The 21,087-nt window shown below is 43.6% G+C and overlaps 2 protein-coding genes across 2 annotated transcripts; one reads left to right on the forward strand and one right to left on the reverse strand.

Annotated features, from left to right (window-relative positions):
- The first annotated feature begins 99 nt into the window (after window positions 1-99).
- Window positions 100-16,912, forward strand: POLR2B (polymerase (RNA) II (DNA directed) polypeptide B, 140kDa). The gene is made up of 24 exons (XM_008944200.1): window positions 100-116; window positions 772-922; window positions 3,217-3,329; window positions 3,539-3,758; window positions 4,675-4,833; window positions 5,848-6,012; window positions 6,525-6,721; window positions 7,458-7,577; window positions 7,793-7,979; window positions 8,825-8,968; window positions 9,235-9,374; window positions 9,560-9,671; window positions 10,140-10,294; window positions 10,544-10,742; window positions 10,838-11,006; window positions 11,468-11,564; window positions 12,680-12,774; window positions 13,032-13,282; window positions 13,370-13,459; window positions 13,720-13,827; window positions 13,991-14,104; window positions 14,199-14,359; window positions 15,670-15,865; window positions 16,670-16,912. The coding sequence occupies exons 1-24, from the start codon at window positions 100-102 to the stop codon at window positions 16,757-16,759; spliced, it is 3,450 nt and encodes a 1,149-aa protein (XP_008942448.1). The 3' UTR covers window positions 16,760-16,912.
- IGFBP7 (insulin-like growth factor binding protein 7) lies at window positions 16,863-20,271 on the reverse strand. The gene is made up of 3 exons (XM_008944199.1): window positions 20,159-20,271; window positions 18,698-18,824; window positions 16,863-17,102 (listed from the first exon to the last, which is right to left on the reverse strand). Exons 1-3 carry the CDS (start codon window positions 20,243-20,245, stop codon window positions 17,083-17,085), a joined length of 234 nt encoding a protein of 77 aa, XP_008942447.1. The 5' UTR covers window positions 20,246-20,271; the 3' UTR covers window positions 16,863-17,082.
- Between the last annotated feature and the right edge of the window lie 816 nt (window positions 20,272-21,087).

Genomic DNA, 21,087 nt, shown 5'->3' on the forward strand with positions numbered 1-21,087 from the left:
CAGCACGATGGCTGTGGGTGTGTTCTCCTTCTTGAGGAAGCCTGAGGTTGTTGGTAGGGAGGTAGCTCTTACCAGTCTTCTTTAGAGATCTTAGCAGCGATGGGGCAGAAGCTGAGGTAGTGTGGGTTCCCTGCCTGGCTTCAGGAATGTGAGGCAGAGGAGCTTGCAGCAAGGAGCTCATTGAGCAGACATGTGTTAGTCATCCCATTAAAAGTTAGGGTGTGGGGCTTTGAACAGGCTTTGATTTCCACAGTTGGGTTGTGCTGGGGTGAAGCTGGGTTACTCGAAGGCTAAGGGAAGTTCATAGGAGCAAAGTTGTGAGTCTTTGTGTGGCTGGAATAGAGGGGATCCAAGCTAAGAAAAGTTCTGAGAACTTACCCTGACTTCAGGGCATGCACACAGTTTACTGCAGTGCAAAAAAAGTAGCTAAAGCAAAGTAGTTTGCATACATTGTTGAGAACTTGAGCTGCAGCTGCTTCTGCTGAGGTTTCAGTCGTGGTGTTCCCCTTCTAACTTAAGATAGAGCATGCATGCAGTCGTGGCTAAGCCAAAATGTGGCAGCAAGGCTGTGCCTGCAAATGCTGAGGGCATTTTTGAGCACCTGTGTTTGAAACTCATGCCTCAGGAAAAGTGACTGTGTTTGATTCTGTAATTTTCAGTGCAGATTCCTGGCTTTTGAAGGGTTTGTAATAAAGGCACCTGAAGCTTGTAGTTGTATAACGTACGTGCAGTGAGATCTCTTGTTCACTAATGCACTTTTTTTTTTTATAGCTCCTATTTTGATGAAAAAGGTTTAGTCAGGCAACAGTTGGATTCTTTTGATGAGTTTATTCAGATGTCTGTACAGAGAATTGTTGAAGATGCCCCACCAATTGATTTACAAGCTGAAGCCCAGCATGCCACAGGAGAAGTGGAAGAGCCGGTAAGTGGAGACCTGTCCACACTGGACGTGGGTCAGGGTCAGATCACAAGCAGAGTATGCAACCTGGCTTCTTTTTGCCCAAAAGTTACCATTTTGCTTTCTCCTATCAGAGAGGTTAGTTTCTTATTCTTATTTATCAAATTAAAGTTTTTAGGAATTGGTCTAGATAAGAGAAAAAGGAAGTTTCCTTTTTGTTCAGGGCCACTTGCAGACAGACTCTTGCCTCATTTGAAGATACTGGATTAATTTAAGGAGACTGAGTGTATTGGACTGATCTGACTTTTTCTTTTTCTCCCTCCACTTCTCAGCCTCAGATTTTGAAGGAAATTTATAGCATATCAGAGGGTTTAACAACCATGCTCAGAGATATTTACTATCTCTGAGCTTATAGTAAATGTGTTCACCTTGAAAGTGTTTGCTTGAGAACTTGGGGGACTTGGTACTACAGATGGCTCTTGCTGGAAATCCATGAAAAAGGTGGGGTTTGGGGTAACAATTTAGAGAATTTTTTTTTGACCTACAAAATGTATACCAACAAGGCTCTGCCACCTAGTATTGTAGGAAGTTTTTGTAGTTTTTAAAATCAAATTGTTTTCAGGTCCCTTCCAATAATTCAAGTCTTTGTGTAAGATCCTATAGAATCATCCTAGGAACTGGTGTTACCCAACAGGCTGTGTTTTCAATTATTGATAACAGTTCTCCTCCTCCAGTAGCAGTTTTTGTTAGTAACACATAAGAGAGAATATCTTGACTACAAGAGGCTTTCTTGTACTTGACTACAGTATGTCTTGTGGGTAGAGCAGCAATGACACTTCATTTTATTTATTTTTTTTTTGAAATTGATGCAATAATCTACTTAATCTCTACTGGAATCAGAACCATGTAGAACAGGTGTTAAAAGGGTGGTTTCTGCAGCTCTGTGTATGACAAAAATGGGATGGCTAATTGGCACCTTTGCCTTTTGTAGCATATTCAGAAAAAAGGCTGAATATGAGAACTTTGAAAATACATTTTAGAAAGGCTAAAACCACTTGTGGTATAAACCATAAGCTGACCTCTCTCTCTCTGCTTTGGAGCTTGCTCTGCTAGAGCAAACATCTCTTTGGTGGCGTGCTGCAGCAGAGTCCTTGTGGCTGAGAGGTGGTAAAATGCCTGCATGACATTTGAGTTTTGTTTTAGTAATAGATATTCTCAGCTGGCTTCTAGGCAGGTACTCAGCTGGGATGGCAGCACTGTAGTTCCTTATTTGTGTTAGCTTCTGTTCTTCAAAGGGACACAGTAGAAAACAGCAACCTGAAGAAAATGTTGAAAGACAACAAGCCTTTCAACCTGCATACGTGCAGATCTGACAATTTGCTTACTTTTCTCTACCTCTTTGGATTTTGGTCTGTGGAGGAATGCTTTGTGAGTAGAATGGCTCATCTCTAGATCCTTTTCCAAGAGCCACGTTGCCTTGACAGGCTTGCAGACCAGGACTGAGACCACACATACGAAATGCTTGAACAAAGCTACTGTTGTGTAACTGCTTGCTGTGTTTTAAATTCTGCCTCCCTCTACCAGATACATAAATGCACTTTGATAAAGAGTATTGTTTTAAACCTTTTACTCCTTTATTTTAGATGCCAGGCTTTTGATTTAAGTGAGCTGAAGGCTCTGAATCTTCTTGTGTTAGGATTCTGTGGGATGAGTGGTTCTCAGACCAAAATGAAGAGCCTGAGAACTGTTCTGTTACTGGAAAGTATCTGTGCTTTCATGCCTGTGGCTTCACTGTAACAAGTGAAAGGGTTTCTGTGGAACTAAAGAAGCTATTCAATATGTTTTATGCATGGCAGCAAAGCCTTACAAAAACTTGCAGCTTTTTTGATATGTCAGCTATCTCGTGTTAAAGCAGGTTCACCTTTTTTGCATCATAAAACTAGCAATTTTGTCTGAAGTTACAGAATAAATAGGCATATGTAAGGCATATTTTATTTGTTAGTATAGTCACAAACTTGGCAGATTTTGACTTTGTGACCTATTTTACAGGAAGATGACCTGTTTGGGTACTTTATTCTTCTCTTACCAACAGTTTTAAACCTTGATTTTCCTCTTTTTTTTTTTATTATTAATGAGGTGTTTAGAAATGAATGAAAGTTCTTGAGTATTTTTTTTTAAACTAATCATGTGAAGAGGGATTGTTCCCATACCTTGAGCTGAGGACATGCAGCAGCATTGGCCACTAAGCCCTAGGCCAGTCCTGAACAACCAAAGTGGATGTTTTTTCTCATGTAGGTAAATATCTTCTTGTTTTCCAGCCCCGTTACCTGCTGAAGTTTGAACAGATCTATCTCTCCAAGCCTACACACTGGGAAAGAGATGGAGCACCCTCACCCATGATGCCCAATGAAGCCAGGCTGAGAAACCTTACGTAAGAACTCTTGGCTAGTAGATAAACACAAGAAGGGACTGTCTATGTGTTATTAATTGATAGCCTTTTAAGTTTAGCAGTTGCTTGAAAATTGCTCTATTTACATTTCAGCTTCTAGTCGTCAAATCCAGTGACTGATGATTGGGTGATAATGCTTAATATACCACTGAGTGCTTGACAGATAACACAATGGTGGTTTTATTCTGCAGGTATTCAGCCCCCTTGTATGTGGATATAACTAAAACAGTTATTAAGGAAGGGGAGGATCAGTTACAGACACAGCATCAGAAAACTTTTATAGGAAAAATTCCTATTATGTTACGTTCGACGTACTGTTTGTTGAATGGCCTAACTGACCGTGACCTCTGTGAGCTGAACGAATGCCCACTGGATCCTGGTGGCTACTTTATCATTAATGGATCAGAAAAGGTAAAGGATTGTTCCTTACACAGCCATCTCTACAGACACTGACAATTCTGTTGCTCGTTTCTATAAGTTTTTGCCTAGAGCATGAGCACTTCTATTCCAGCGTATCACAATTACTGTGGGTGCTTGTGATCTTGTAGAAAGACAGGTTTTTAGTCCTCTTCTAGGGCTTTCTTGAGCCACCTGTACTTCTCTGAGACATATATCCCTTCTTGAGCTTCGTGAACTTTTTCCATTGAATGCCACTAAGCAATCTAGAGACTTTCCTTTTCTTTTTTAACACTGCAGAACAGCATGCACTCTAAAATGAAGTACTTCTTCACTTGGAGTCTCCTGCAGTTTGTTTACAGCTCATGTAGATGTGTTTTATTATAAGGATAGGTTCTTAACTCCATTGCTGTGGATTCACCTTTAGCAAACCATATCCTTTCCATTCTCATGGTCACCAATGAAACTGCCAGTTTTTTGTAAGTGACACCTGGGCAAACACAGCAGAAGAAGTAGAATTTTGTTTTTCTTCTTGGGGAGAAAAATAAATCTGGCTTTGACCATTGTGGCTGGCATTTAAATTCAAATGTGTGTGTAGGGCATTGGCCTTGGAAGCAGAGTGTGAAATGCTTTCTTTATTAGTGTTGTGTCTAAAGCTAACAGAAGTGTCTTGGTACAGCTAGCAGATGTGGCTAGTACATCAGAGAGAACAGTCTTCTCAGAGTCTTTTATTTTCTCTTAACTAGGTGTATGTTTTCCTTAATACTATATTTTTAACACCTATAGTGTGATCCAACTGAGGTTGGCAAATTGACTTCACGCTGTGTAGTGCTTTTAAGGCGCTTTAAAGAAGAGTAGAAACCCAGGGTGCTTTTTACTTTCAGCATGTCCTTTTGTCTGTTACATGCTAGTGTTCTTGTTTCTAACCCAGGTCCTGATTGCTCAAGAGAAAATGGCTACGAACACAGTGTATGTGTTTGCAAAGAAAGATTCAAAATACGCCTACACAGGAGAGTGTCGGTCTTGTCTGGAGAATTCCTCTCGACCAACAAGTACTATCTGGGTTAGCATGCTGGCCAGAGGTGGGCAGGTATGCCTGAGCAATAACAGCCCTGCCCTGGGGCTTACAACAGAGATTGTTTTAGGAGTGGTGTTAATGTCCCCTCTCTTCACGTCGTTTACTTTAAGAAGTTGAAGCTAAACTTTAAAAAGACATTGTTTGTCACAGATTATGCCTGTCTCTGGGGCGAATAATTTGAGGATTGAAGACTCAATTTGTAGCAGGTTTTAGGGCGAGGTTAAAAAATAATTTTAGCATTGCTGTAAATGAGTTTTTAAAAGATCCATCAAGCTGTGTCCTGTTTTTTGGCAAACAACAAGAGTAGGAGTGTGGACCTTGCCTTTACTGATAGCCAAGCTAGTGTTTAGATGTGTTTTTCAGACCACATATTGATTTGTATTTAACATCTAGTTGTGCCAACTGTGAGGGGAAATACGTGCTATTGGTAACTTCAAAAGCAGAAGGTGTCAGTCCTCCTTTACCATTCCACTGATGTTTGGAGATGCCCAAACATGTTCCAAGAGTGACTTCAATTGAAGCCTTACACCACTCCTGGGCTGGGGCACTCTTGAGTGGTTGTCCCTCTGTGTCTCACAGCATTTGTTTCTTCCTGGGATGGAGGGGGGAGCAGCTGCTTGAACACTCGGCAGAATGGGGAGTCTTGCACAAGTGGATTAGAAAAGCAGGGCTTAAGCTGACAGAAGGAAAGCTGGAGGTGAATAGTGATTGCTCTTTGGAAATGCTCAAAAAGGAGAGAAATGATGCCTACGGGTGAATGAGTAGTCGTATCTAAACTCCCTTGTACCAGCAAAAACCTTCCAAGTTTTTGCAGGCTTCGAAAATTAGACATGTTTTTAAAATTAAAAAATCCTTGCTGGAGTAAAGTTTGAGAATAGCTCCTTAGTTGACCTGCTGAGAAGCCATGATTTCCTGTAGTGCCTGAATAAATACCCTTAGGCTGGATCCTCCAAATCCAGAGAGGTGTTTTTATTTAAAGGCAAGCTGACTGAAGACTGATGTATGTTTTTTTGCACATCTTCTCAGGGTGCAAAGAAGAGCGCCATCGGTCAGCGCATCGTAGCCACTTTGCCATACATCAAACAAGAAGTCCCCATCATAATTGTCTTTCGTGCACTAGGCTTTGTGTCTGACAGGGACATTTTAGAGCACATCATCTATGATTTTGAAGATCCAGAAATGATGGAAATGGTAAGACATGTTAAATAAGTGATTTCCTAGCTTGACATTAGGTGTGGCTAATCATCAAGATATTGTTCATTTTCCAGTTGTAATTTATTTATTATTTTTGTGGATTGTCTATTACAAACATCAGAAGTTTCCTGCCTAAAGCTGTTCTAATGAGTATTTTGGGTGAACAGAGTGCAATGGAAATTTCAAAGAGTTAATCTGTGTTTGGAGAGGTAGGGTCTTATCCAGCTGCCATTGACTTTAATTGTAAAATCCCATTTTATACCCAAAACGGCAACAAGCCTAGAAGGTATTTGAGTATTTTCTGAAGTCTAGGCTATTCTTGCATGCTTTCTGCATGCTCCTTTACTGTTTTCTGCTGCTCCTGAATGAGCTGCTACAGTAAAGCCAGAAAGAACTGTATCAGTAATTAGCAGTTCCTGAAAAGAATCATCAGCAGACTAGTCCATAGTTTCCTTCAACTCCAACAGGTGCAGGATGCTACAGGATTTTGCTGTTATTTTGTGCTTTAGGTCAAACCTTCTCTGGATGAAGCATTTGTGATTCAGGAGCAAAATGTTGCTCTAAACTTCATTGGGTCAAGAGGTGCAAAGCCAGGTGTCACCAAAGAGAAGAGAATCAAGTATGCTAAAGAAGTCTTGCAGAAGGAAATGCTTCCACATGTTGGTGTCAGTGACTTCTGTGAAACCAAAAAGGCCTATTTTCTAGGGTAAGTCATTAATTTCTGGCACATGTCTGCAGAGGGACCCTGGATACAGATTTTACTCACATATGTATATGATTGGAAGAATCCACTGAATGGAAGTTTGTTTTTAACTTCCATTTTCTGGATACCCAGTGAGAAACTTGAGGGTACTGGTATTTTTGTAGCTGAGAAAATGCAAATGTTGTTAAAATAATTTTAAAAAAAAAAAAAATCAAACCAAAACAATCCTCCAGCGCATTCTGGATCTTAAGTTAGATGTGGTGGTGGTGATAAATGACTGTTTCACATCAAATTGCATGGACGACATACAGAGGCTGATAATTAATGTGTAGATAACTGCTGGGAAGGTGTTTGTAAAGTAAACCCACCCTTGAAAACTATTGGCACATTCTCTTGATCACTGGTTCTTTTTATGCAGATGAACTGTAGCATCAGGAGGCTTACCATTTTACACCCTATTCCATGTGCTTAAATGTAGCCTGTATTACAGGACAGACATGTAGCAGAAGATGCATTGCAATAATGATGTAAATATTAACTTATCTCTGTAGTTAATTGAGATTTCAGTGGGTCATTCACCTCTAAGGACATAGGTGCTTAAGAAGTCTGTTTTAGGACAGTGGTATCCTACAGATCTAGAATGGAAGGAAACAGCTCACTGATTTATCTGTGAAAGCATATAATCCTTGCTGTGAATGTTTTCTGCCAGTTTAAAACATCAACTATTTTATTTGCTTAGGTATATGGTTCACAGATTGTTGCTGGCAGCATTGGGAAGAAGAGAGCTTGATGACAGAGATCATTATGGCAACAAGAGACTGGATCTTGCTGGGCCACTGTTAGCTTTCCTGTTCAGAGGGTAACTATAATATCCCTGGTTTTTTTGAGATAATTCACAGTAGAGGCATTGCCATCTCAATGCTTCTAAATCCACAGCCTATTGTGTCTGATAGCTAGTCTTTGGCAGCACAGCCAGGATCTCTTCAGGAGGCCAGTGACATTTGTTCCAAACAGTGCTGAGTAGGTGGACTTGCTAGAGTAGTGTTTAATCATGTTTCTTGGTATCTTCTGCAGAATGTTTAAGAATTTGCTGAAGGAAGTGAGAATATATGCACAAAAGTTTATTGACCGAGGGAAGGATTTCAACTTGGAACTGGCAATTAAAACAAGAATTATTTCAGATGGTTTGAAGTATTCATTGGCAACAGGAAACTGGGGTGACCAGAAGAAAGCTCATCAGGCCAGAGCAGGAGTATCTCAGGTACAACAGCTGAATAAGGCATGGTAGCATTTGTTGGGTTTACATAAAACTCCATCATGGAAGAGTTAAATAGAACCATTTTTGAAAGGAAATTTCTATAGTTGAAACAGATGAAGATCTAAATAGCTTGGTTTTTTGTTTTGTTTGGTTGGTTTTAGCTATTATGTTCACTGCTAAACAGCTGGTGTAGCTGTTGTAAAGAGTTTTTGTGTTAGAGCATGTTTGTGTGGCTGGTCAAGTCCTGCTCAGGGGGAATCTTTAGGAAGTATGGATTTCTTCCCTTTAATTCCTTTTCAGTGGTTAAAGAAACTTGACTGACACCTTGTCATATAACAGTTGTGTATTCCAGAGCCAGTTATGAGGAGCAGTGACTTTATTATCCAGGAACAGTGCTAAGTTCAGCCTGTTTCCCATAAAGGTGGAAACAAGAAAGAGATGGCAGTTTTTAAATGCCAGCACGTTTTGTGGTCTGGAGCCCTGGTGAGATCGCAATTTGGGGAAAGCAAAGTTAGGAAAGGAGCAAAGATGGTAGCTGTCCCTGGATGATCAGTTGGTGCATATGAGGGGCTTGTTTGCTTTTTAAGTAAACTCACATTTCAGGCTGTAAAAATAAACATTCTTAAATTTTTGAGAAGACTCTGAAAAGAATCTAAGTGCTGATTGCTCCTGAAAGCTAAGTCGTCTTAGTTTTTCAGACTGAGTTTGAAAAGATCTCTGTGTTATTGTCCTGGCAAACCCTCCTGCTGAAAAAAGCTGAAAATGCAGCCTGAAAAGCCTTTTTACAGGTGTCACTCTTTCTAGTCACCTAGGAAGCTTTGTCTGACTGAGTTCCTTACAACCTGCAGGTGTTAAACCGACTGACTTTCGCATCGACCCTTTCCCACCTGAGACGCCTGAATTCTCCAATTGGGAGAGATGGGAAGCTAGCAAAGCCCAGGCAGCTGCACAACACCCTGTGGGGAATGGTTTGCCCTGCTGAGACCCCAGAGGTAAAAAAAAATAGTATTTGTATCAGTACTTACACCTAACTGCTTCTTTCTGCTCGTGTTTTATAGCCATGGCACTTGTAATGATCACTGGCACTTTGTGTTTTTTAAATGCTGACATGAATGTTTCTAGCTAACTCTGTAGCTGAATGCTAGAAATTAATAAAGTATATAGCATGTTTTGTGTCCAGTTAGAAGTTTAAGTTCTTGGATCTTCTTGAGGGAATCTCTTGATTTGGATATGCAAAACAACTTTGTGTTTCTCCTAGGGTCATGCAGTAGGACTTGTAAAGAACTTAGCCCTGATGGCTTACATTTCTGTGGGGTCTCAGCCATCCCCAATTTTGGAATTCTTGGAAGAGTGGAGTATGGAAAACCTGGAAGAAATATCTCCAGCAGCAATAGCTGAGTATGTGCAAATGAAACTGTTTAAACAAACTTAAGCTTTTTTTCCTGCACAACACTTCAAGGGTTTGGGTTGGTTTTTAGGGGGTTGATATGGTGGTGTTTTTGTTTTTGTTTTTTTTTTAAGAGTTGGGGATTTTTTAATAATTTTCTTTTAATTCTTTTTTGGTTGGTTTTCCCTCTTTATAGCGCTACCAAGATCTTTGTTAATGGCTGCTGGGTAGGAATACACAAAGATCCAGAACAGCTCATGAATACCCTGAGGAAGCTCCGTCGTCAGATGGACATCATTGTGTCAGAGGTATGAATTTGACATCTAGAGTTAGGGTATCTTTACAGATGAGAGAGGACTGATGCCTTGATGCTACTTGGCAAGCTCCAGATGGCATTTTTTGCAAGTCTCTTTCTGAACATACTTCACATTGCTTGGGTTTGGGTGTGTTGTTTGGTTTGGGAGTTTTTTGGGGTTTGGTGCTTTTTGGGTTTCTCTTTGTTTGTTGATGTTTTTGTGTGGGTGGTGGTTTAGTTGTGGTGGGAGTATTGTTGTTTGGGTTTTTTGGAATTATTTTTTTGTGTTTTTTAAAGAGGATCCAGTTGAAAATAATCTCCTGAAGTGCTTGTGTTTGTAGGAGTGTTAATGCTTGTGCTGTGCTGCTGATAGGACCTGTGAGGTCTCTGATTTAGGGCACTTTGTTATCTTATTCCATATTCAATGGTTCTGTTTTGGGGCTGAGACCTTGTCCTCAAGGGGCATTACTCTCTTGGACAGGTCTCCATGATCAGAGACATCCGTGAGCGAGAAATCCGCATCTATACCGACGCCGGCAGAATTTGTCGACCCCTTTTAATTGTGGAGAAACAGAAGTTGCTGTTGAAGAAAAGGCATATTGACCAACTGAAGGAACGAGAGTATAACAACTACAGGTGTGTTCCTGAAATGCAACCAAACGTTTGATTTTCTATCTTGGAAGTTGCAGGTTCCTTCAGATTGGAGAGAGAAACGTTTAAAGTTTCGTGGAGTACAGATGCTTTCATGGCCTGGTAGCTTAATTGATTTTTTATCATATTGAGGCAGTAGTACTAATGATAATCCAGGGAAGTCCTTGTTCTTATGACAGCTGAAGAGATCCATTTTATGTGTTAATTCAGCATTTCAGACATTTGATTATTCAGTTGGCAGGATCTTGTGGCCAGCGGTGTAGTAGAATACATTGATACCCTGGAAGAAGAGACTGTGATGCTGGCAATGACTCCAGATGACCTGCAAGAGAAAGGTGTGGCATACTGCTCGACATACACACACTGTGAGATCCACCCATCCATGATCCTGGGCGTATGTGCATCTATTATCCCTTTCCCTGATCACAACCAGGTCAGTGCATCACTTCGAGCATCCTGCTTTTAAAGCTGATAGAAAACCCGCAGCAGCACATGTACTTATATACTGGTCTTTCCTTGCCTGCCTAGTCTCCCAGGAACACATACCAGTCTGCTATGGGTAAGCAGGCCATGGGAGTTTACATTACAAACTTCCACGTCCGTATGGACACGCTGGCACATGTGCTGTATTACCCCCAGAAGCCCCTTGTAACCACGCGCTCCATGGAGTACCTACGATTCAGAGAGTTACCAGCAGGTATGTTGTCAGTTCATGCTTATTGAACAAAAATAACTGCTGTTTTCTTCAAACTGTGTCACACCATCTTGTGTGTGGAATACCCGAATATTTAGTCAATGATGTCATTTAAGAATTCATTATAGTTTAAATGTTAACTTGTAGCTGGACACCTGGACTGCAAAAAATGCATCGCTGGGGTTGCAGTTGAAACTATTTGATCCATGTACAGTCTGCTGAAATCTAATTGGAAAAATGCATCTTCTGTACTAGTATTTGCCAGGTTCTTCACAAGGGGTCGCTCTTGACTCTCTTTTCTACACAAAGTTCCATTTGCTGGTTTTTGTGTGTGGGAGATGGGTATTTTATCTCAGAAAGGGTAGAACAGCTTCACTGTAGAGAATACAGCTTATTTTGAGTGACAGGTAATGCCTGTCTGGTATGTATGCATGCTTTCAAAGTACTTGCTCTGAATATTCTAGGTATCAACTCGATTGTAGCCATTGCATCATACACAGGCTATAACCAGGAAGACTCTGTCATCATGAACCGTTCTGCTGTTGACAGAGGCTTTTTCAGGTAAGATTTTGTAAAGTTGTATCTTAGCCAAACACAGTGAGGTATGGTTCATCCTTTGAGTAACCCAACTTCCCACTCTGTCTTCTCAGCTCTTCCATTTTGGCCTTTACTGTGTTTGTTTTTTGTATGATGGCTAAAGGAGAAAATATTTGGCCTCTTGGCTGTTATATTTTCATATACTCTTGCCAGTTACATGAACTCCTTAATGGCAATATTGCAGTTTTGCAATACAGTCCTGTCTTCACTTGCATCACAGTTGCTACCAGTGAGAACTGGCACATTCCTTTCTTTAGAAGGAACTGCTGTTTGGACAACTGGAAACTGATGTGACTTTGTGCCTGATAGGTTTTAGGTGGCTGTGGTTAGCTGTATAGCTGGTCAATGAGTTTCTAGTTCTTGTTCATTTTCTTTTGTATAAGTTGAATCCAAGAAGCACGTGCTTGGTATCTTGGATCTACTGCCTTCCAGTGTAGAATAAGACTTAGACTTTCATGGCACATGTGTGCAGGGGTGGGAGCAATCACATACATGCAGATAATACTGTCTGAAAGGCTGTGGCTTTGGTGTGCTGGCAACTGAGGCAGCAAATAAAAACCCCTAAAGCCCCAGAAAAAAAGGCTATATAAATGGAAAGTTTTCCACTGCAGCTTAGTTGTACTGAGTGTGGCACTGCAGGGTAACAGTAGACACCTGAAAATGCTTGCAAAGTGGCAGGTCAAAGGAGAAAAGTAATGAGCAGGATACAAGGAAGGTGTGAAAAATCTCTAGGAATAACAAGTACTTTTGAGAGGTCAAGTTGATCCAAAGGTCTCTGCAGTCCATCAAAATCAGTATGTATAGGTACTTTGGCAATATCTGAACAGTAACCATCAAAATGCCATCTGAAACTTTTTTGGTTGGTTGGTGGGGTGTTTTTTTGTTTGTTTTCTCCTCATCAGTGATGGTCATATTAAGAAAACATTAGAGGAAAGGTCATGTGACATATTTGTTTTAGTTGTCATTACTAACAGTAGCCATAATATGTGACAAAAGGGTGATTATAGTGAAATTGAGGTGTAGAGATGAGGGAAAATGATGCTGGTTTCACTGGAGAAGGCTGTATAACTTTGTTTCAGATCTGTGTTCTATCGCTCCTACAAAGAGCAAGAGTCTAAAAAAGGGTATGACCAAGAGGAAGTTTTTGAGAAGCCTACACGCGAAACTTGCCAAGGTGAGACACAGCAGTGTATGAACACAGAGGCTTTAAATTTTTGTGGGCAAGGCTGTTGATCTTAGTCTCTATTTTGGGACATATAAAAGAGCAGAAATTCTGTTAATAGCAAAACACTTCAGCTGAGATGTCTGCCTAAATTTACCTTCAGACATTTTAGCAGTAGTCTGAAGTTGCAAGGAGACTCGTTGACTTTCTGCAGGAAGTCGGTATGTCAAAAAATGCTGAGTCTGCTTTTTTTCCTTTTTCCCCCCAAGGTATGAGACATGCAATCTATGACAAACTGGATGATGATGGCTTGATAGCACCTGGGGTACGTGTGTCTGGCGACGATGTCATCATTGGCAAAACAGTAACACTGCCAGAGAATGAAGATGAGCTGGAAAGCACCAACCGGCGCTTCACCAAGAGGGACTGTAGCACTTTCCTGCGGACCAGCGAGACTGGGATCGTAGACCAGGTCATGGTAACCCTTAACCAGGAAGGGTACAAGTTCTGCAAGATCAGGGTGAGCACTGATGTCTGTGCCTTCTACTTTTAACAATTTTGATGCTGTGGTTAAGTTACCAGTTTAATGTTTTCTTCTGGCTTACAGGTACGCTCTGTAAGAATCCCACAGATTGGAGATAAATTTGCCAGCAGGCATGGTCAGAAAGGAACCTGTGGTATCCAGTACAGGCAAGAGGTAGTGATTTTATTTTTAATCCTTGACGTTTTATCTCTGATCTGGAACTGCCTTATGTGAGTTTGATGTGGAACATCTACTCGGGTATAATACATTGATTTAAATTTAGCTAAAATATGTTTAGAAAGGGACACAGCTGCTTCTTACATGGTACTTCAGTGCCTTTGGAATGCTTTAAAATGTTTCATCTGAATCCATGCAATTGCTTTTCTGGAAGCTGGTATTCTGGGATGTACTGAGGGTCTGTCTCCCTGCTGTAGGATATGCCCTTCACCTGCGAAGGCATCACACCCGACATCATTATCAACCCCCACGCCATCCCCTCCCGAATGACCATTGGTCACTTGATTGAGTGTCTCCAGGGGAAGGTAAGAAGAAACTTCTATGCCACGTGTCTGAGCCTCACACTGACATGGGCACGGAATCTCAAGTTCTGGCATTAAGAGTTAAAAACGGTTTGAAATGGCTTAATACTGTCTGACCAGTCCTTCAGAAATCTGACAAGCTTCTGCAAATCTCTTCTCTCTGTAGGTGTCTGCAAACAAGGGAGAAATTGGTGACGCTACCCCTTTTAATGATGCTGTCAATGTGCAGAAGATTTCCAATCTTTTATCAGATTATGGCTATCACCTAAGAGGCAATGAGGTATAATCAAAATACCAATTCACTGTAATTATTTTAAGTGTAAATTTGATGGATAGTAAGGCTTATGATTCAGTGATTGCATCAACTGCTTCAGGTTCTCTACAATGGCTTCACTGGTCGAAAAATCACATCACAGATCTTCATTGGTCCTACGTACTATCAGCGGTTGAAGCACATGGTAGATGACAAAATCCACTCTCGTGCACGAGGGCCAATCCAGATCCTTAACAGGCAGCCCATGGAAGGTAGATCTCGGTAAGGATATTTTAGCTCCTGTACAGTTTCTGTATAGTTCTCTTTTTCTTTGAAGTTTTTCACCGTAAAAATTATCTGCCTCAACTTTTAGCAGCTAGAACTTAATTAGCTCTCCAGTTAGCCACTCGTCTTCATGTGTTGGGCTTAAGACCATATATTGGGTGCAGGTGTCAAGGTTTTGGCACCAGGAGGTGCTGCTGGGGTGGCCTCTCTGAGAGAGGACCAGGGATTGTCCAGTGCTGGACACGCTGCTGACCCACCGCTGGCCAAAGCTGAGGCCATCAGCAACACTGGTGACACCTCTATGGTAATGTAATTAAGAAAGGGTAAAAAATGCTGCACAGCAGCTATGAGAGAGAAGTGAGAAAATGTGAAACCAACAGCCCTGCAGACAATGAGGTCAGAGAAGGAGAAAAGGGAGGAGGTGCTCCAGGTGCCAGAGCAGAGATCCCCTGCAGTCCATGGAGGACCATGGCAGAGCAGATGTCCACCTGCAGCCTGTGGAAAGCCGACACTGGAGCAGGCCCCTGGCAGGAGCTGGGGCCCATGGGGGCCCATGCTGCATCGGTCTGTTCCTGAGAAGGGCCCATGCTGATGCTGGAGGAGTTTGTGAGGGACTACCCTATAGGAGGAACACCATGCTAGAGCAGGGAAGAAGTGTGAGGAGGAAGGAGTGGCAGAGAGGAATGTTAATGCACTGACTGCAACCCTCATTGCCGCCGTGACCTCAGTGAGGGGAGGAAGGAGCTGGGAATGAAGGAGTGAAGTTGATCCTTGGAAGAAGATAAGGGAAATGTTTCTAGTTTTGACTTGGTTTTTCACCATCCTACTGATTTTTACTGGGCAGTAAATGAAGCTGATTTTCCCTGTGTTATGCCTTTTTTGCCTGGGATGGTAACTGGTAAGTGATCTCCCTGGTTTTCTCTCGACCCGTGGGTTTTTCCATCTTATTTTCTCCCCCTGTCCTGTCAACACTGGGGGAGTGAGAGACCCACTTGGTGGGCATCTGGCAGCCAGCTGAGGTTAAACCCACCATAGATAAATAGAGAATAATTTGTTTACCTCATTTTGCTGCACAGTTGGGCTGTGACTGTTGGCTGGCTGACATCTGCTTTAGAAAAGCTCAGCAGCAGTTACAAATCATGGTGTTCGTATTCTGAGGTGTCTGAGGAAAAATAATGCACAGCTTCACTCCTGCCTTGCAACACTAATGTTATGTTTCTGAGAAGTCACTTGTTCCACCAACAAGAACTGAAGTATTTTTGCCAACGTACTCAACACCCGAGTTGTTTTTTTTTTCCTCTCTTCAGTGATGGTGGCCTTCGTTTTGGAGAAATGGAACGAGATTGCCAGATTGCTCACGGAGCAGCCCAGTTCTTGAGAGAGAGACTGTTTGAAGCTTCAGACCCATACCAAGTCCATGTCTGCAACCTGTGTGGGATCATGGCGATCGCAAACACCAGGACTCACACCTACGAGTGCCGGGGCTGCCGTAACAAAACCCAGGTAGGCGTGGCTCTGGTCAGCCAGATGGATGGGCAAGTAAATATTTAAAGGAGCACCAGAACAATTGCTATTTTAGTTTCATAACTGTTTTCAGTGTTTACAGCATCCCAGTTAGTTTGGATGTTTCCTGATGAATTGTATAGCGTAGGCTTGTCGCTCGACAGGAAACGCCACTCAAATGTTTTGCAGCAGAGAGTTTTCAGAGGCCTTAAAAGTTAACACTTGAGAGCTTATTTTAGAAGTAAAACTCAGAATCACAGGAATTTGGAGCCATTGCCCTTGTGACTGTCCCCACGAAGACATTTCTGCTTGCAGAGCTGCGTCCCCGTGGGAGGTCTTTTGTGTTGGGCTTTTTTTTTTAATAGGAAAAAAGCTTTGTAGTGTGCGTGGTTACAGAACCATGTCAGGGATAAAAATAGTTGCCTTAAACAGGCTTGTTCTTGTACTGCTCCAAATCTCACGTGGCATTTGGGTTACTGATGTGTGCTGGAAATACTAACTGTGTTTCCTGCCCATCAGGCACACTCCGCTATGCACGTGTTCCCTTGTTAAATGGCTCTTGTTTAAGACCCAGACCCCTGGGCTGCAGGTTTTAACATGAAATCTGTGTTCCGGGTGGCTGCTACAGACAGTCTCAGTTTCCTTCTTGTTTTGTTACTGTCTGCGAGCAGTAGAAGGTGAAATGCTTTTATGCTTAACTTCAGAAACACTTTTGAGCCAAAATCTGGAGAAGTTATTTGTGTAGAGGGGTGGATGTCTGTGCTTTCCAAGTGCTTATCATAGCCTTTTGAAATCTCTTTCCAGATATCTTTGGTTCGAATGCCCTATGCCTGCAAACTCCTCTTCCAAGAACTGATGTCTATGAGCATCGCACCTCGGATGATGAGTGTTTAGCCTTTAAAGGGGCTTTTTCTTTTTTAAAATTGAGATGGGTGTGCTCAGCTTTTGTTTCATTTTGTGTAGGTTGCATTTAAAATACACTTTCTCATCTGCTATGTGCTGTTCAAAGTTATCTTTATTGCCTGTAAATAGAATTAAAATTTGTAATCAAACTTGTTAGTCTCTTCATTCGTGTAGCTGTGAAAGAAGTGTGCAAGCAAATTGGTAATCAAAGGATAAGGGAATTAAGAGGGAATGCTTAGTGAGCTAGAAAAAGCCAGAGGTTGCTGCTTTCAAAAACACTCGTTTAAAAGTGTGTGTAAGTGCAAGTCCTCACATCACAGCTCTGCACCATCATCTGTGGAAAAACAGAAACAGGTTACACTTCATGCCGTTCCAAGGGGTAATGTCACAGCTTGGGCAGCAGCACCGTGGGTGAGCTTTCTGGTCTCTTAGCTGAGGGTGAGACCCAACAACTCCCTCCCTCCCTCCCTCTTGCAGGACTGCAGCAGTGGGGGATGGCAGTAGATGGCATTTTTCTGTGCTGAGATCACCTGGACAGGAGACAGAGCCTCCCTCCGTGCGCAGTGTGTAGCTATGGAGAAGCCTGCTACGTCTGACAGTTTGTTCCATTAACATTATCAATTTCCTTTAAGTGATTGTGGACTGCCAGCTTGTTGCTGAGCTACAGCCTGCTTACTGGAGAGCTCTCCTACAGCTGAGAAGGAACAGCTGTGACAAGTGGGCTGTATATAAGAAATAAAACATGAGGCAATATGCACGGTACTACAACCTCACAGCAGGGCTTTGGTCAGAGGGGGAGTGAACTTCTGCCCTGGGGTCTAAGTGTGCTGCTTGGGGCACAGCTTGGTGAAACTCCATTTCATTCACTGCCTAAATAAGATGTTTGAAAAGGGATTAGAGACGAGCTAAAAACCTTTAGCAGGGCTCCTAGGCATGTGTCAGGGATACCAGGACTCATTTTATACTCTTATTTCAGTGCCAAGTGCTGTTAATATTCTCCTAAAGGAAGTCTTTAGTCCAAGACTGTCATTTGGATAGAGTTACTGGGATTAAAAAAAGGAATGATATCCAAAAGTGGATCTGGGCAGCACACTATTCTCTAGCTGGATACTTTGGTCCTGGTGCCTCTTCCTCTAGAATGGTCACAGTTACTGTTCCTGCTCTCCAGGTTTATTCCAAAGCACATGTGTCTGTGCCACCCTCTCTACAGCTGGAATGAGGGTGGTGGGTTTACCATCAGCTTTGCATGCAGCCTGGCAAGGCCTTGCTAAAAAGCCTGTCCTCATCATTATAAAGCCCCCTTTTAAGTACTGAAAGGCTGCAATAAGGTCTCCTTGGAGCCTTCTCTTCCCAGACCCAGCTACCTCAGCCTCTCCTCCTAAGAGAGGTGCTCCAGCCCCCTGATCATTTCTTTGGGCCTCCTCTAGACCTGCTCCAATGAGTCCACATCTGTCTTGTGCTGAGGACTGCAGAGCTGGACACAGAACTCCAGGTGAGGTTGCACCAGAGTGGAGCAGGGGGGGCAGAATCACCTCCCTTGACCTGCTGGCCACACTTCTTTTGATGCAGCCCAGGATAACATTGGCCACTTGGGCTGAGTGCCTTGCTGGCTCATGTGTGAGAAGCTGGACACCAGTAGCCCCAAGTCCTCCACAGGGCTGTTCCAAATCCCTTAATTCCCCAGCCTGTATTGATACCGGGGCTTGCCCTGACCCAGGTGCAGGACCTTGAACTTGGCCTTGTTGAACCTCTTGAGGTTCACATGGGCCCATTTCTTGAGCTTATTTTCTTGATTTCTTATTTCTTGAGCTTGTTTAAATGCTGCATGTTAAAACTGGTATTTCTTGTGTGCCTTTTTTTTGTCCCCAGGAAGCGTTAAGCAGAGGTGGTCCTTCTATATCAAATAACTGAGTAAACCACAGTACCTACCTTTGGCCAGGGCTATTTCATGCAGAGTTTCCACAACGTGGATTTTTGCAGAAGCTGTTGCCTCTCCTTTGGCATTTGATGCGTGGCACTCATACTCTCCAGCATCCTCCTTGCTCAGAGGAGATATCTACAGAAAGAAACACCCAGTAAGTATCCTGTACACAGGTAGAGAAGAAACACATCCCCCACCCCCCAGTAAGTATCCTGTACACAGGTAGAGGTGATTCTGTTTTAAGGTTATCTTCTGTAACTTGTTGATTGCTGGAGATTCCTTAAAATGAGCAGAGGGTGTGAAGTAGCAGTTAACCCTTAAGGAACCACACTGACTGCATCATTTCTTCTGTCTACTCTAAACAGTGTGGTTCAGACTGTGCTGGATCTCTGCAGTAAGGTTTGGGACAAGTACTTGCTCCTGTGGATCAGGCTAGCTTTCTTCTCCTCTGCTGGGCCACAATATGTGTGCTGTAATGCCCCCTCCTTTTCTTTCATTGCTTACTTAATTTGGAGGCATGTTGAACCACTGCATGCTTGGGAAGGGAGGCAAGAAGTCTTCCTACTCCATGCTGCATCCAGTCAGTCAGTCCAGCAAAAACATGGATTCAAACCCTTCCTTCTCCTCATTTCCATCTCTGCTTTTGCAACAGAGAACAAACACCCTAAGCTGTGGTCCTCTGCTGCCAGCTTCTTTGCAGCTGGGAGCCATCACACTTGCAATTCCCTTACAGGGATGTGCAGCATCTCTTGACATCTCTTGACATGTGTCAATCACCCATTAGCCCTCAGATACTCCTGCAGCTCAGGGGGTCTGCTGAGTGAGCGCTGATGGCTTCTGCACTGTGCTGCTTCCAGGCAGGGGGAGTGCTTCCCTGAGCAAAGCTCAGTTCTGCCATGGGAGCCAAAACACTTGCAATTCCCTTACAGGGATGCACAGCACCTCCCTCTTGACATGTGTCAATCACCCATTAGCCCTCAGATACTCCTGCAGCTCAGGGGGTCTGCTGAGTGAGCGCTGATGGCTTCTGCACTGTGCTGCTTCCAGGCAGGGGATGTGCTTCACTGAGCAAAGGTCAGTTCTGCCAGATCTGTATGGGCTCCTCAGCTATGGGTGGGTCTTGGGGATGCTTTCCCTCTGTACTGATTCCTTCCCAGACATGATGAGGGTGTCCTTCCACTAATGGCAGCAGGAAAGCAATGATGTACAGAAAGTAGATGTTTTATTTAAGCCTAGCTTTCTCTGATCATAGAAAGCATGCTTCTGCTGCGTGCCAGGCAGAGGAGACAAACCACTGGGTAAGATGAGCCAGCAGCCACCCCTTACCCTTCATGCCCAGTTCACACAGGTCGTTTTCCCCTCCAGGCCACGCCTGTTGCCACGTGTCTCCTGTGCTGCTCTCTGTCATGAGCTGTCTGCACACTGCCCTGCACTCTCTGTGCAGCCCTGTGCCTAGGGGAGGTACTTACGAGCACCCAGCCGGTCACTTCGTGTTTCTCAGGGCCACCTCGGGTCTGGATGGCCAAGTTTTCCCGGTCCCCGGGCAGAAGCTCCATCCTCTGGACACCATACTGCCCTCGAATTATCTGCACAGACAGGCAGAAAGGGGTAAGGATTTGGGGGTTTATTTATGCCAGAACTGTTAGGACCATGCCTGCCCACAGACAAGAGCAGCAGCAGTTTTACAGGACCGTGTTTTGTGCAGTAGCAGTGGGGGTTTTATGGTGCCAGAATTTCACCTGATCCTCCACGTACTGCAGCCTCAGTGTCTGCACTGGGGCTGTGTTGCCCTTGCCTCAGCAGGAGCAGACGGAGCAGCACAGCTTTATGGTGTGGACAGGGCTGGGCAGTGGGGTGTGAAAACATGCCCTGTCCCCACAGAACTTGTGTGCGTGCTCCCAAGGGTGTGTTTGGCCCATCAAATGATGCCACTGCTGAACAAGGAGGATTTGGCCTGGTAGCCATACATCAATCCAGTGCAGCAGGCTGGAGCAGCTGCCTTCTGGCTTGTGACCCGGGGGACAGCAGGAGCCGACTGCTGTCCTTGTTTGGACAGCTTTCCTGATGATCTGACTTTTTAGCAGTAGCAGGGAACTGAGTGTCTGCATGTTGCTACTGGAACGGGCTCTCCTTGCATGACCTGTGCTCTTCCCAAGAGGCCAGCAGCAGCCCTGTTGGTTTGTGCTGCAGCAAACCGGGCAGTCCTTCCTGGCGGGCACGGCGTCCGTAGGAGAGCAGCGGTGCGGTCGCTCCCCGGTGCTGTGCGCCCGAGCCCGGCACACAGGGTGGGGTAAGTGGGGCTCAGCCCTGGCTGCCAGCAGGTCAGGCAGGCTCTCTGCCACGAGGAGGAGGCACGAAGAGCCGAGCAGCACGGACAGGCTGGAGAGCTGGGCGGAGA

Source organism: Merops nubicus, unplaced genomic scaffold (assembly GCF_000691845.1).
Source record: "Merops nubicus isolate BGI_N331 unplaced genomic scaffold, ASM69184v1 scaffold2497, whole genome shotgun sequence".
Lineage (NCBI taxonomy): Eukaryota > Metazoa > Chordata > Aves > Coraciiformes > Meropidae > Merops > Merops nubicus.